The 15,433-nt window shown below is 45.1% G+C and overlaps 1 protein-coding gene across 1 annotated transcript in view; it reads right to left on the reverse strand.

Moving 5' to 3' along the window:
• Positions 1 to 268: 268 nt before the first annotated feature.
• Positions 269 to 15,433, reverse strand: part of tgfbr2b (transforming growth factor beta receptor 2b) — a 109,829-nt gene continuing 94,664 nt past the window's right edge. Inside the window, exons 6-7 of the mRNA XM_072509764.1 lie at positions 8,333 to 8,460; positions 269 to 4,974 (exon numbers count right to left, since the gene is read on the reverse strand). Coding sequence (XP_072365865.1) covers positions 4,768 to 4,974; positions 8,333 to 8,460 — 335 coding nt within the window. The 3' untranslated portion in view covers positions 269 to 4,767. The remainder of the gene's footprint in view (positions 4,975 to 8,332; positions 8,461 to 15,433) is intronic.

Raw genomic sequence — 15,433 nt, forward strand, 5'->3', positions numbered from 1 at the left:
TCCCCATTGGTCAGGGTTTGTGCACTCCATGCACAATAGGCCCCTAGCCAGTCACGTGGACCGCAAGATATCACACCTTAAAGGGGCCACGTCACCACACAAACAGTAGGTCCAAGTCACTTCCTCATTCCAGGATGCTACAAATACGACATGTCATGTCTGAATTTACACATTCTGTATCCCAACATGTTATTTTTGCAGGAAATCTATGTCATTTGCATTTACATGGTGGCAAAAGAAAGGGATGAAAAGCACACAACGGGAAGAGGAATTTAGAACTTCTCTTTATTTATACAATGAGATGCAAATAATGTTTAATAGTTTCTTTTTAATATATACAATACGCTCTTTACATTGCAAAGATAATTTATATATGTGTGTGCATTTACACACGTACATATAAGATTGGCTATTGCTTTAAACAGAGTAAAATATATTGTTAATCATTCAGATAAAGTTTCTATTTCCCTGCTGTGCACCAATTTACATTCATTCCTATTCAATAGACCGAAGTTCCAAGTCATTTTGGAACATTTACTGCAAAATGGTTTGTATTTATCACAACATCCAACAATTATTAGTGAGTTATGTTTGTAAATAAATACAGCAAGATGGGATTTTATTCTGAACAAATTTCCTATTTGAGAAAAGGGGATTAAAAACCACTTTCTGCCTTTTGTTGGATGGCCCAAGAATGCTGGGAGAAAGTTAATCGGTAAAGAGTTTCACATTGGCTTGTGCCACAAGACTGAGGCTCAAAAGTGGAACAAACAGATGTTGTTAGATAAGTTAAGTGACTGGGTCAAAGTAATTGTCAATACGTGTGGTCTAAAACTAAAACAAGTTTAAAACAAAAACGGTTGGGCCTATTGTTCACTCAGTTCCTGCTTCACCTTTGAGGCGGTTGGATGGTTAATTATTTGATTCATGCGATGCCTGCACCAATGAAAACTTTGGTGCAGTCTCCTATATGGACAACCTTCGACATTTAAACAATTGTACAATATATCAAGCAATACATGGAGAGCGTGACATTTAATGACCCTCGCCAATGACTCTTTGTCCTGAGATTGCCTGAACGTCCCTTTAACATAATCTCAATATCATAATCGCAATATAAAAGTTTTCGAAAGACTGTCAGACACATTAGTCCTATGAAAAAAAAAATCACCTTACATCTTTTTGAAATAAATGTCAATTCCGTGTATTAAAACAATGTTTTAGGCACTTAATATAAGTTGAGCACTCCAGCATTTACAAGAGATATTAAAATGAAGATTATATATAGTGACAATTTCATAAAAAAATACATTCAAACAGCTTATAGTCCTGAACCTTGATTAATCTCCAAGCCCCACAAAACCAATTAATATAACGGAGCCAGTTTATAAAGTCAGTTTTATGTATGTGCAGCTTAAATTTTGCAATATTTAAAAAAATAATCACAGTCTGCAGTGAAGAACTCGCAATATAATATTTCAGTTCCAAGCAACATTAGCATGTTAATAGGATGCGCACGTCCTCAGATAATGGGTTTGGCAATCTTGTTTAATCATAGTCTTTATGGAACCATAGGAACAAAAATATAGGTCATTCAGCCCTTCAATCCTGTTCCTTCATTGTGTTAGGCATGGCTGATTTGAATCTTAACACCATTTACATTCTATGCTCCTTAATGCTCTTGCCACAATTAACCAAACTTCAACGGCATTTTGGAGGGAAGAGACCTACTAATTTCCACTGCACATTGGGGGAAGACATGCTTCCAGAATGGCCTAATTTTAACTTTAAGGTTATGCCCACAGTTCAACACACCTATTCAGAGTATATCGTTTCTATCTACCTGATCAAAACTTTTAATCAGGCTAAATACCTCAATTGGATCACCTCATGATTTTCTATACTCACGTGAATATACACTGAGTCAAAGTAACCTGCCCTTGAAGCTTAACCCTTTTGTCTCGGCTTCATTCCTAATCTATGGTGTCGTTTTGACACTACGTGGTATGATCGGAGAATGTCATTCCTACTGTTGATTTGGTGTTAAGAGTAGCACAACATTTTCTGTGCATTGACAATAAAACATTGTGCACTGTCACCGATTGAGAGGAAAATGTCAAGGATAATTATTTTTGTGGGGTTGACTGAATTACTATGGAAGTGAATTGATTCCAAAACTAGTGGCACAGCCCCACCTTTGGAACCAATCACAATTCCTCCAAAAACTTATAAAATCTCTACAGTACAGAAGGAGGCCATTCGGCCCATTGAGTCCACACCGACCCTTGGAAAGAATACCCTACCTAGGCCCATTCCCTGACCCTATCCCCATTACCCAGTAACCCCACCTAACCTTTTGGACACTAAGAGGCAATTCATAATGGCCAATCCACCTAACCTGCACATCTTTGGACTAAGGGAGGAAACCGGAGCACTCGGAGGAAACCCATGCAGACACGGGGAGAAAGTCCAAACTCCACCCGAGGCCAGAATTGAACCCGGGACCCTGGCACAGTGAGACAGCAGTGCTAACCAATGTGCTGCCCTAATAAGCATTATTAGTAGAGGTGTCTTTCGCCTTTTAAACACACTGGTTTCACCACTAACTAATGCCTTGACTGGATTGGTTATCCCCTTAACGGATTCACATCAGAACACCATTGCAACAGGTAGAGAGCGGACTAACACAAAGCCACAGAGACCTGGATCTCCGATTGGGCGGAAACGGGCCTGGGTCAGGATTGAGCACATCAAGCACAAATCTAGTGTTCTTGATTAATAAAAGGATCAGAGGTTATGGGGATGAGGAACATATCAGCCATGATTGAGTGGCAGAGCAGACTCGATGGGCCGAGTGGCCTAATTCAGCTCCTATATCTTCTGGTCTTATGGGATTCACTCATGCGCGCACACACCACTTTCCAGCTAACCATACGGCAGGACTAACATAGATTTCGGTACAGTCCAGAGAGAATTCTGATGAACTATCGTACCCCAGCCAGACCTTTCCTCGGACACCCTCAAATCAGGGTGCAGCCTCTGCTTTGATGTTCAAGCCTGGCTACTGGCCTCTCAATAAAGTCCTCACCAGATCACATGCAAAGGCTGTGTGTATATGAGTGCATATTCGACGCAATTGTTTGCATTTTTGGCGGCCCCACTATGCTCCTTCCTCCCCGCCACAATTGTTGAATGCTCCGATATCATTCCATGGCCACCAGAAGTAGTTCTGATGCTCCCAAGAATTGCCTATTTCATCTGTGAGCCACTGTACTGTGTTTTGTTGGGGTGAACTGGGCACTAAAAAGGACCGTGAAGCTGTCAGATTGTCACAGATAAACATCCTTACCCAGTTGAGCCCCATGTGACTCCAGTTCCACATTCGTGCACTAATGTGGCTGATGCTTCACTGGTCTCCGAAATCATCTAGAAAGCGACAAGTATTCTGAACGCTGACGGTTTCATTGGCACGGCCCAGATAATGTGGATTCCAGACGGACTAAGCATTAAGTCCAACATTTCCTGCTTGAACTCTGCCCAATGACCACTTCAGAGAGATCTGTAGTCATACTGGCTAAACGTTTCAGGGTACATTTGCATACAGACTGATGATCATTATCATCTGAATGATAATGTCTCAGTCAATTCTGTGAATCAGTTGTCCTGTCAGACCATCAAATCAGCCAAACCCACCTCTCCAACAGAATGAATAGATTTGGTTTTACTTCACATTGGTATAGTTTCAAACTCCAGAGAGGGCAGCGGTCACCATTACATTAACAACAGGCACTGATCTCTTAGCATCAACGTGGCAGACACAGACTGGGTTTCTGATCCTCCCTCCGCTCAGCCCCGATTTCTCCTTTTTACTTGAGCTCATGGGTGGGATTTTCTCCCCCCTCTCCCAGAAGATCCTGTCAGCACAATTGGCCGGAAAATCCCGCCCCATGCAACTGTTTGCCTTCAATCGTTCAGTGTAATCAGCAGTGTTCTGTTCTTATTTCACAATAACAGTGGGACGTTCTAAGGACACACAAGGCGCATTTGCTGCTGTTATAAATAAATGTCACCGCAGTCCCAGAGGACCACAAGCTTCTCTCCCCCCTTTGAGAGCTGACTGGTGGTGAGTTAACCTGAGGGTCATCACGCCTCAGGTGAGGGGCAAGGTTGAACCTTCATGAATAACCTTAGCCGGTGCAGAAATTGAACCCACACTGTTGGCATTTCTCAGCATCACGATCCAGCCGTAGTCAACTGACTAACCAACTATATAACCTTCTATATTATACCAAATGAGGGAATAAATGAATTAAAACATGAAATTGGGGGGCGAGGGAGTGGATTTTTGCATGGCTTGTCACTGCATACAGTTCCTTAATGCCATTAAAGAGGGCCATTAAGTAGGCACACTTGTCCCTATGAACACCCTTATTTGAATATTGGAAATAAACATTGAAAATTCCTTGAAGTATATACTTATATATATATATATACTGATAAAGTGCAAGGATGAGGGTTACGTGATGGAATCTTTGGTTTCCTGAGCAGTTGCTGGTGATTTAACCTGGTCAGTAATTGCAATCCTATGACAAAAAAATATCCCAGCCTGAGTTCCCAGAATTCCACCCTTTTCGTGAAGAATGGCCCATCCTTCGTTAAATGACGTGAGAGTTTCTTCCGTGAGAGTGAAGCGAAAGTTCCACCAAACTGTCCCCACCCGACCACACGTTCTCCGCCTTTGTTCTTTTTCGGTCTACTGGCTACACTTTACGCCACGGTGACTACCCTCAGGTTCTGTTTGGTCTCGCTGACAGAGCAATCTTCCGAAATCTTCTCCTCGGAGCAGCTCCGGCCAGAGAGCTTCTCCATCTGCTCCAGATCATTGAAGCGTTCCACTACACACTGGGCGGTGAGGCGTGCTTCAGGATCATGGTCCCAGCACTCCACAATGATTTCACATACCTGCTGTACAAGCTGAAAAACAAAAGAGGGAGAGAGGAATGTTTCCACAAATGTTGGTTAAAAGTATACCGACCCTAAGAGAGGCACATGTGGGTGCAGGGACAGCGTGACACCAATGTTTCCAGCTAGCGATCAGGGCCGGGATTCTCCCCTACCCGGCGGGGCGGGGGGTCCCGGCGGGCTGGAGTGGCGTGAACCACTCTGGCGCCGAGCCGCCCCAATGGTGCGATTTCTCCGCACCTTTAGGGGCCAAGCCCTCACCTTGAGGGGCTAGCCCCGCGTCGGAGTTGTTGGCGCGCTGCCGGACGCGGGAAGGGCCTTTGGTGCCATGCCAGTGGGGGCCGAAAGGACTTCACCGGCCGGCGGAAGTCCGCGTATGCGCGGGAGCATCAGCGGCTGCTGACGTCATCACCGCGCATGCGCAGGGGGGGGGGGGGGTGGGTGTCTCTTACGCATTGGCCATGGTGAAGGCTGTGGCCGAGGCAGAGGGAAAAGAGTGCCCCCACGGCACAGGCCCGCCCGCGGATCAGTTGGCCCCGATCGCGGGCCAGGCCACCGTGGGGGCACCCCCTGGGGCCAGATCACCCCGCGCCCCCCCCCAGGACCCTGGAGCCCGCCCGCGCCGCCTAGTCCCGCCAGTAAGAGAGGTGGTTTGATTCTCGCCGGCGGGATAGGCATTCCAGTAGCGGGACTTCGGCCCATCGCGGGCCGGAGAATCGCGGGGGGGGGGGGGGGGGGGGGGGGGGGGGCCCGCCGACCGGCATGGCGCGATTCCCGCCCCCGCTGAATATCCGGTGCCAGAGAATTCGGCAACCGGCGGGGGCAGGATTCACGCCAGCCCCCGGCGGTTCTCCGACCGGCGGGGGGTCGGAGAATCCCGCCCCAGATCTCCCTCCAATGGTACCTTTCACATTCCTCTGGGCTATCGCGCAAGGCAAGTTGTAACGTTGAAGAATCTGGTGGCCGTCTTAGGTATACACTCCTACAGCAACATCAGCCTAACCTTACCTGAACTGATGTTCAGCTATTGTGGAGAAGCCAGAGCAGTGACTGAATCACCCTCAGTGAAAGCATCATTTTCTATTTTGGGGCTGGCGAAAAAGATTGATTCACCTCAAAAGAACTAGAAGAGTAAAACATATGGGCACTTCCTCCCAACCGGGAACTCACTCCAGTACTAATTCTTCCGTCCTTTATTAGTTTCATATTCCAACTCTAGTAACTGTGCTGGCTGTGCCTGGTTAACAGTGCTGAAGACTGTCATTGACTAAAATTATACTTTTTTTTAAAAATCAAGAATATTCAACATAAGACTAACCTACTAATTAAGATAGAGGGTAGACACAACGGATAGTAAACTCTTATTTTTTTCCCGGGGTATGGCACGAGGTTTTGGAGGGACACTGGAGAGTCGGGAAGGAGAGTGGGTCGGGGTGGAGAAGGCCTCACCACAAAAACACATCTGTCTGCCAGCCTCTGGTGACCTGTCACCCCCTCCATTGGCCAGTCCTCAACATTTGGAGCAGCTGCTGCAAATGGATGCGAATAGGGGGCAATTTTCATCCCATTGTTGCCTCTTTAACTCTCAAAAACAGGATGGGGTGTGGCCTGAATAATAAACCCTATCTATTCATAAATACACAAGTGTCAGTCATGTGGAAAAACATTTAAAGGGGATCCTTGACTGCTCTTGGAGACACCATTTGCTATTTTTGCAACATGTTTTTTTTTTACAGTAGATCAAGTTCGTTCTCCATATCAAAAGGATTTGATGCTGGAGGTTCTGAACTCATCTTGTTTGCTGCTCCAGTGTTGCGTCTCTTTGCGACACATGGAAAAAAAATTATGCCTCCTTTAAATTGCCACAGCCAACCCTTGGGAAACTGTTATGCCACACCCAATTTCCTGGCACCAGGTTGCTAAGCTGCCCATCGAGTATGCACAAATGGGCTACCACAATAGTGAGTGCACTTTCAAAAAGTGCGTCATTGACCGAGAAGCACTTTGGGAGGTTCTGAGGATTTGAAAGATCCGATATGAACACAAGTTCTTTCCTTCAACTTAGCTCGTCTCCTGCTATCTGGGTGAGATCAGCTCATTTTTGCATCTGGACAGTGCATGCAGTGGGTGAGATCAAGATCGTTATGTTCTGGGACAGTTATCTTAATTTATGGTAAACCTTATGGTCGAGTGACTTGCTTCAAATTCTGTCCCATGACAAGCCAGCGTGGCTTGGCTTCTGTGGGTCAAAGGGGGCCCATTTTGACTTACTGGGAAGAAAGGTACCAGATGTTCACACATGTAGACAATGGCAAGGGCAGCTGTGCTAATTATGGGCAGACCGTGAAGACCAGATTTATACAAAGTTGGGAAATTTTGATAGACATTTAAAAATGGTGAGCAGGACCCGGATGCAGAGTCTCATCCCCATTTCTGATAGAGCAAATGTTTGTTGGATGAGTAAAGGGGGCAGGGAATGAATCACACAGGAGGAAATCTTGAACTCAGCACAGCTGTTTGAACTTAGTGCTGAGTTCAAGCAGACCCCATTTTGGCTGTTGCATAGGCCTTAACCCACAGTGTGGGAATCACAAATTGATGGAGTAGACAGAAATGCTCTTGATGGGAGAATAGATTTGTTTAACTGTCATAATCGGAGGGTTTTTTAAACCCTGCTCTTTAAACTGTAAAATAAAAACTGACTGCCGAAGGCAGTGATTGTTAAAAATTGCTTAGACTGACAGGCCAGCTAGTATCGCATCTGTTTAAGCAGTTTTAATAGTTATTTGTTGAAATTTCCCCAAGGGTTATTCATTATGAAGGCTTGGCGGAGTTTCAAAAGCTATAATTATTTCAGCGGGGTTTGTGAGCTCACAGTTTGATTAACAGCTTAAAGATGCTACTGAAGGATTAGGGGTATGAAGAGGAGTTTGTTTTGATAAGAGATTAACCACTTGAGGAGATTGAAAAGCTTTGACGCTTTCATAAATGGGAATCTTTCAGTCTCTTGAGTGTGACTTGAGCCTACGTCGTTTGATTCAACCATTGAGCCACAGGTGACACTATTAATCAGGATGCGTGGTTGGATGGAATTTTGCAATGTCTGCAGAAGGACCTAGCCTGAAAGATTGAATGAGCTATTCATGCTGCTGGTTTTCTTGCACTCCTTTGCAATTTCCCAGTGCTATCACTACAAAAGCAAATCTCAAGAGTCACACTCTGGTGTCTGTACTAAGGCTGAGGGGCTAGTTCCTGGTTCATGACACAGGGCACAGTTGATTTCCTCATTGGCAAAAAATATAAAAAAAGTGATGGTTAACTTACTGAATGCCATAACGTTATTCACTGGTATAAATGATGGTTAAAGTACCTGGTGATTAAGCCAGCTGTTTGGGATCTCAGGCCTTCCCCGATCTCGAAGGACAACATCCTTCATACTTTCTACACAGGGATGCTCCCGGACCTTGGAACCAAAGGCAGGTTCATAGTCTTTCACTTCTGTGGAGAAAAATATTCAACAATAAATAAGCGCAAAATAGATTACCTATTTTCTCTGGTGCAATAATTAAGAATGATGGCCGCTAAGGAGGAGAATCAGGAAAGAGTGATAACAATTTGGAACTCTCTATCCCCTCCAGTAGGCTCAAATGCTGGAGCTTCTAAGTCAGAATGGATAGGTCTTTATTGCGCAAGGAAATCAATACATATGGAACAAAGGTAGCAAGTTGAATGGAGATCAGCCATTATCAAAATGAATTGACAGGGAAAGATGAGCGACTCATATTCCTATGGGCGGGATTTTACACATCCCCCGCTGTGTGTTCCGTGGTGGCGGTGACGATGCATTGGCCAGTGGTGGGATCTTCTGGTCCCTCCGTTGTCAATGGGGTTTCCCGTTGAATGCACCCCTTGCCGCCGAGTAACCTGTGGTGGGGGTGTGCTGCAGACGGGACTGGAAGGTCCCACCGGCACAAAGGGACAAAACATTCCTGCCTTTTTTCTAGGTCAGGGGCTGAAAGGAGGCACAGTGAATCATAGTATGGTTGCATATATATAATATATATCTTGAAATCGCTGCCCTGCTGGCATTTCCAATTGTTATGTAACTTAATAAATACTTTCTTCATAAACCACTTTTCCAATATCAGTAAAAACGCTGCTCATATATCATCTCACCATGTTTACAATATCATTGCAATCAGGGACTGGTGGAAATTGTCTCACTATATTTATGGTGTCACTGCAGTTAGGGAAATACAAATGATCTTTCTATGCTTACAATAATACCACTACAACCTGAGAAGCTGTGGAAATGGTTTCCATAATTCCCAATAAAGAAAAAAAAAACACCTCATGCAAATTTGACCAGGCTGTAATAACTGGCGGCACATCCCCACAAATCGATGCCCAGTTTCTGCACTGCTGTCATCCCATATGAATACATTGGAAATGTTTATGCGATTTTTGAAACACAACTCTCAGTATCTTGGCAGTCTCGTTCAACATGACTACAAAATTGGATATGAGAAATGGAAATATCCTTGAGGCTCGTCCCAAATGTCAGGGATTGAGATGGGGAGTAGGGGGGGGGCGGGGGGGGAGAGAGAGAAGGAGGTGTGAATCAGATTTAACATAGCAATAATACTTAACTCATGTGAGATTGCTCTTCGTATTGTGAAGGAGCAGGAATTTTGAAGTCGTTACTTGAGCTTAGTAAGGGTGTTAATGGGCATCAGAGAACCATTCTACTTTTGACATTCACCGCTGATATGGAGGTGAAGAAGCTCTTCAGGTGAAGAAGTTCTTCCCTGGTAGCAATCTCGATTAGTCGAGGATCGCGAAACCAGGGCTTACTTATGGCAGCCTTCCATCTCGTAAGATGACGGTTTGTGTCGTGGTAGTCAACTCTTGTGATTAAGCATCACCTTGTGTGGCTCAGGAGCCCAATTCTGGCAGGGCAAATTCTACCATAATTGCGGCAGAGGAACACAGTGGATTGAGAAGATGCAGGAGTTTATTTTTCAGTACTTATCCGATTTTCAACCGTCTTTTGAAGTCGATAGCCAATTTTGTACAAGTTTGTGCTGCATTGTGGGCAGCTTTAATGATTTGGACTCCCATTCACAGGAGATTGGAGTGAGACTGCTGAAATCCAAATCAAGAGCCTTATCTCATAAGTCGGGGCTGGATTTCAACCCAGTTCTTATGTTATGGAAATGCACTAACAATCTCCATCACTCAGTTCGTCTGAGGAGGTAAGAGGTACGAGCTTGTCCTTTTGCAAATAGAGAGTTTTATTAGCATATTATCTTTTCATTAATCATCCATTCTCCGAGCAGCTGACAGGGAGGGTCAGTATGGAACACAAGGTTCCCATTCAGTGCCTCTGGTCCACTGTAGTTTGTTGCCTATAGATCTACTATGAGCTGGCATCTATGGATTTGCTAAATAGTTGGACCAAAGAAAACACCCTCGCAGTCTCAGTCGAGGCTCCAACATTCCAGAAGAACAGAACTGTGGCTGATGACGAATGTGTTAATACAATGTAGAAAAATGTGTTGGGCCCCCTTCTTCAGTTGGGTAGAAAATCAATTCATCATGTGCACCAACTTATGTTGGAATCTGCAGTTTACAGTCCAATCTCCAGCATGTGAAGATCAAAGCTCTCTCCTGTTCTGTGGAAAAGCAAAATGGCCGAATCAAGACGCCTACACCTCCATTTTTCCACCATTTACGGAATGCTGGCTTGTCTCGTCATCAAATTAAGCCCATGGCTTGCCTCCTGAAACTTGGCGTCGCACAGTACCTCAGTAATGATACCAAGCCAAATAAGCAAGTGGATTTAAACCTATTTCACTGCTGGCTCATTCATTAGTGAGAAACAGATTGGATTGCAGAACTCCCGCATCTGGGGAACATCTGTTTTGGAATGCATAGATAGAAATCTCTACAAGGAGTAGACTTAATGTATATTTTAGCTTTGCCACAAAAATGCTTTTAACCAACAATCAGTAGGGAACAGGCTATTCGAGTGTGGTTTTAAGAAAATTCTAAAGTGCTAAATTAAGCCACATTTTGGAGTAGGAAGTATCAGTTTTGCTCTGCTTCGTCCCCCTTGAGGGCAATCGTCACAACATGTGCACTTGCTGGACAAGGAGGTTTAGAGATGTTCTTCTGGAATACCAGTCGGCATCTTGTAGGTTAGTCACAAGTTCCAGCAACCTTGGTTCAACTAATGAGCTAATGAAGCCACTTGAACTACTGCAGTACAAATGACAAAAGTCCAGGTGCTCACCCACAGGCAGAGGAATGTGTGTTTAGTTGTTGTAAGGACCGTCCCTGTCGATTCCCTCATTTCCCATTTCTTTCACTTTGTCGTTATCATTTTTTGCTCCATTGATATTTAATGGACGTATACCTTTAAGTCGAGCGGAGGAAGTGAGGAAGTCAAAAGTTGCAAAATAGTACACTGTGCTATGGAGGTTTCAATTTTTAGCAGAAGAACTCAGACTTTCTGGCACCTGAGAGATCAGAGGGATTCAGTTTGATTGGTTGGCTGATGGCCAGTGGATTGGCCAAAGACCATGGCCGGGATTCTCTGAGCCTGCGCCAGCTCGGAGAATCACCGCCAGCTGCACGCGCGCGGTCGACGTGGCGCTGGTCGGGATTCGTTGAAAGAGGCGCCCGCGACGATTCTCTGCGGTCAACTGGCTGAGTTCCCGCCAAGTTCCGCCGGCGTGGTTCCCATATGGTTCCACCCGGCGAGAGCTCAGACCCGTGGCCACGGTGGCCGTCCTGGTTGGCGGCAGGGGGGGGGGGGGGGGGGGGGGGGGGGGCGGAGGGATCTGACTCCGGGGGGGGGGGAGCATCCACGACAGCCAGGCCCACGATCGGGGGCCACCGATCGGCGGGTGCGCGTGATCCGGGGGGGGGCCTACCTTCTTCTGTGCCAGCCCGCTGTGTGGTTCCACCATGTTGCACGGCGCCAGTGCGCAATGCGCGGACCCGCGGCAAGCAGCTGGAGCAGCGCAGAGCATTCCAGCGCCGTGCTGGCCCCCTGTGGGCAACAGAATTGCTGGGCCAAGAGGCCCCTGTGCGCCGTTGTGAAACACTCTGGTGTTTACGCCGGCGTCAACACTTAGCCGCGCTTTCAGGGAATCTCGGCCCATATTCTGCCCAGCAACAGACAGTGATTGGGAGGTTTTCAGAGGATCCAGGATGGAAACAGAACACGCGTGGAGGCCGAGAGGAGAGGTCGAAGTTGCTTTCTCTCTCTCCCTTTCTCCAAAATCGGTTTCCTAACTTCTGATTTCTAATCTGCAGGGAAGTCTCGAGATCCTTATGAATCTACAGGCTGAAAGCAAATTCCTCACCGTACTGAAGGCTTGGACAAAACAAAAAATTAAACTGGAAGACATCTATCTGAAACAGAGACTTGTATCCTTTTTACTTTTCGTATTATTTTCCTTTTCACCCCTCTTTCCTAATAGTTAATTTCAATTGTGTTGCGCCTCCAGGTCAAGTAGGGCTGGAATTGACCGCGCACTAGCCCAGGGGGTCGTGACATTGTACTGTCATTGAAGTGCAGCAGTTGCCAAAGGTCTTGTTTAAGCAACCTACCACTTAAAGTAAGATGCCTTCCGAAGCTCTGCTACCCATATTCTAATCCATCAGCATTGTGCACACTGGCCTCGAGTGACCCTAAAATTCACAAACATCTCGATTTTAAAATTCACATCCTCATATTCATATCACTGGATGGCCTTGCCCGTCCTGGTATCGATATCCTCCTCCAGGTTAACAGATTTTCAATTACTTTGAACTCCTGTACATCACCAATCCCTTTGCCCCACTTTTAGCTGCTGTCCCTTCAGCTAGAAGCTCCAGAATTCACTCTCCCCTCCTTTATGATACTGTTTAAAGCCTATCTCTTCAAGCTCTTGATTACATATCTTAATATTTTCTTTTCTGGCTGTGTGTCCATTTTGACCCTAATTTTTCCATTGTGCTCTAGTGAGGTGTCTTGGGATGTTAGTATACTATGTGAAATGTGTCATACACTGGTGTCTAATGGCCGCATCATATTTCTCTGACTTTGGAGAGGATGGGTTGCAGAGTGGAATAGATCAACTTCATCCACTCCTATACCCTGCATTGTTTTGGACACTACAAGAGTTTAAGAACAAGAGGTGGTTTCCTTTCTGTGTAAAATGCTACACAGCAAGATCTAAAGGCTCTTCTATTTGATAATATTTTAAGTCTTTAAAAAGTAGAAATAATATAAGTAGTTTCCTCAGGGCAGCCTGTCAGCTAGTTCATCAACCAATTTGATTGTAGAACTCTTATATCTGATGGCATGGGTAGAACTTATTTTCTCTGTATAGAAGTTGGTCGTAGGTGTTCTCTGATCTCAATGCCTTAAGAGATTTCAAAGCCTCAGGAATCTCTCTTGAATGTTACGAAGAACAGACTCATGATTGGACCAGACTCTGATGATAGGGACAGAGGAACAGGATGGAGTAGGACTCACACCCTCTTGGGTCTGTTCCACCATTCAACACCACAGAAGTGGATGGGGGGAAAACATCTGTAGGTGGTAGTGTGGCCAAAATATCTGAGGCACTGGATTTAGGCTCCAGTTTCTATGGAGGTGTGAGTTCAAATCCCAAGCTGGCATGGTGGTTAACACTGCTGCTCACAGCGCCAGGGACCCAGATTCAATTGCGGCCTTGGGTGACCATCTCTGTGGAGTTTGCACGTTCTCCCCCTATCTGTGTGGGTTTCATCCAGGTCTAAAGATGTGCAGGTTAGGTGGATTGGCCATGCTAAATTGCCCCTCAGAGTCCAAAGATGTGCAGCTTTGGTGGGGTTACAGGGATAGGATCGGGGATTGGGCCTAGGTAGAGTGCTCTCTCTGAGAGTCAATGCAAACTCAATGGGCCGAGTGGCTTCCTTCTGCACTGTGGGGATTCTATGGATTCAGTGTCATGAGGAGGTTCATCTTCCTGCCTCAGAGTGTTCCTGATGGAAAATCTTCTTTTTTCTTGAGGTCTATCTTCTTTCTTCCACAGTGATGTTGCACGCCTTTTCAATATGGCAACCAGATATGACAGTGGGACTCGGGCTATCATGCTCCACTAGGAAGATGATCAGCCTGAAATGTTGCTTGCTCTATAGATGCTGCCTGACCTGATGAGTATTTCCAGCAATTTCTATTTATATCTCAGGAGAGAGTTCTAATGCACACCGAGTCACAGAATGTTATTTTTAAGACAAAGGCAATAAGAGGGTGACAAAACTGAGCTACAAAAAGGGATTACGAAAAGAATGTTTAAAAAAAATTTGTTCTTGGGATAGATAAGGATGGGCCAGCATTTGTTGCCCATCCTTAACTGCCCTTGAACTGAGTGGCATACTCGGCCCATTTCAGAGGGGGGCAGTTAAGAGCCAACCGCATCGCTATGTGGGTCTGGGGTCACATGTAGGTCAGACCACCAGGTAAGGATGGTAGGTGAAGGAAATTAGTGAACCAGGTGGGTTTTTGCGACAATGGTTTCATGGTCATCATTAGACATTAAATTCCAGATTGTTATTGAATTCAAATTTCACCATCTGCCATGGTGGGATTTGAACACGGGACCCCAGATCATTGCCCGGGTCTCTGGATTACTAATCTAGTGACAATACCATTCCGTCACTGCCTCCCCTTAAAGGAAGATCAACATCACATTTCTTTTTACAATTTTATTTTTTTTTTTAAAAAGAGGGTGATCAGGAGCATTGTGCGCTCTTGAAAAGATGAGAATGATGTTATCATTGAAAAATAAAGAAATGGTGGAGATGCTGAATAATTACTTTACAATAGTATTTACTACACAGGAAGAGACCTTCCTAATGAAACTATAGAATCAGGGACAGGGACTCAACAAAATTAGTATCAGCAATTTAACAGGAATGAAGAAAATAGGTGGCACTAATGCGTGGCAAACTCCTGGGACCAGATTGTTTCCACCTCAGACTTTAAAGGAAGTAAGGGAGAACATGTTAAATGTCCTAACTATAATCCTCGCAATATGACACAGTTCCCTTACATTGGAATATTGTATATGTCACTTCACTATTTATGAAAGTTGACGGACAGAATCCAGGGAATTATAGACCAGTTGGCCCAACATCTGTTGCCGGGGAATTATTACAGTCTATAATTAAGGGCAGGGTGACTAAACACCTTGAACATTTTCAGCTACTCCGAGAAACTTTATGGATTTGGAAAAGGTGCTCTTAACTAAGAAACCCGTTTGGACCTTTTGAAGAGGTGACCACAGAAGCCGACAGAGGAATGTTTATGGATGTTATTGGTATAAACTTCCAGAAGCCACTTAATAAATTCCCTCATAAGGGATTGTTAGCTGAAATTGACGCTTATGGAACTGAAACCAAATTACTGGCCCGATTAGGAAGTTGACCGAAG

The sequence above is a fragment of the Scyliorhinus torazame genome, chromosome 6 (assembly GCF_047496885.1).
Source record: "Scyliorhinus torazame isolate Kashiwa2021f chromosome 6, sScyTor2.1, whole genome shotgun sequence".
Lineage (NCBI taxonomy): Eukaryota > Metazoa > Chordata > Chondrichthyes > Carcharhiniformes > Scyliorhinidae > Scyliorhinus > Scyliorhinus torazame.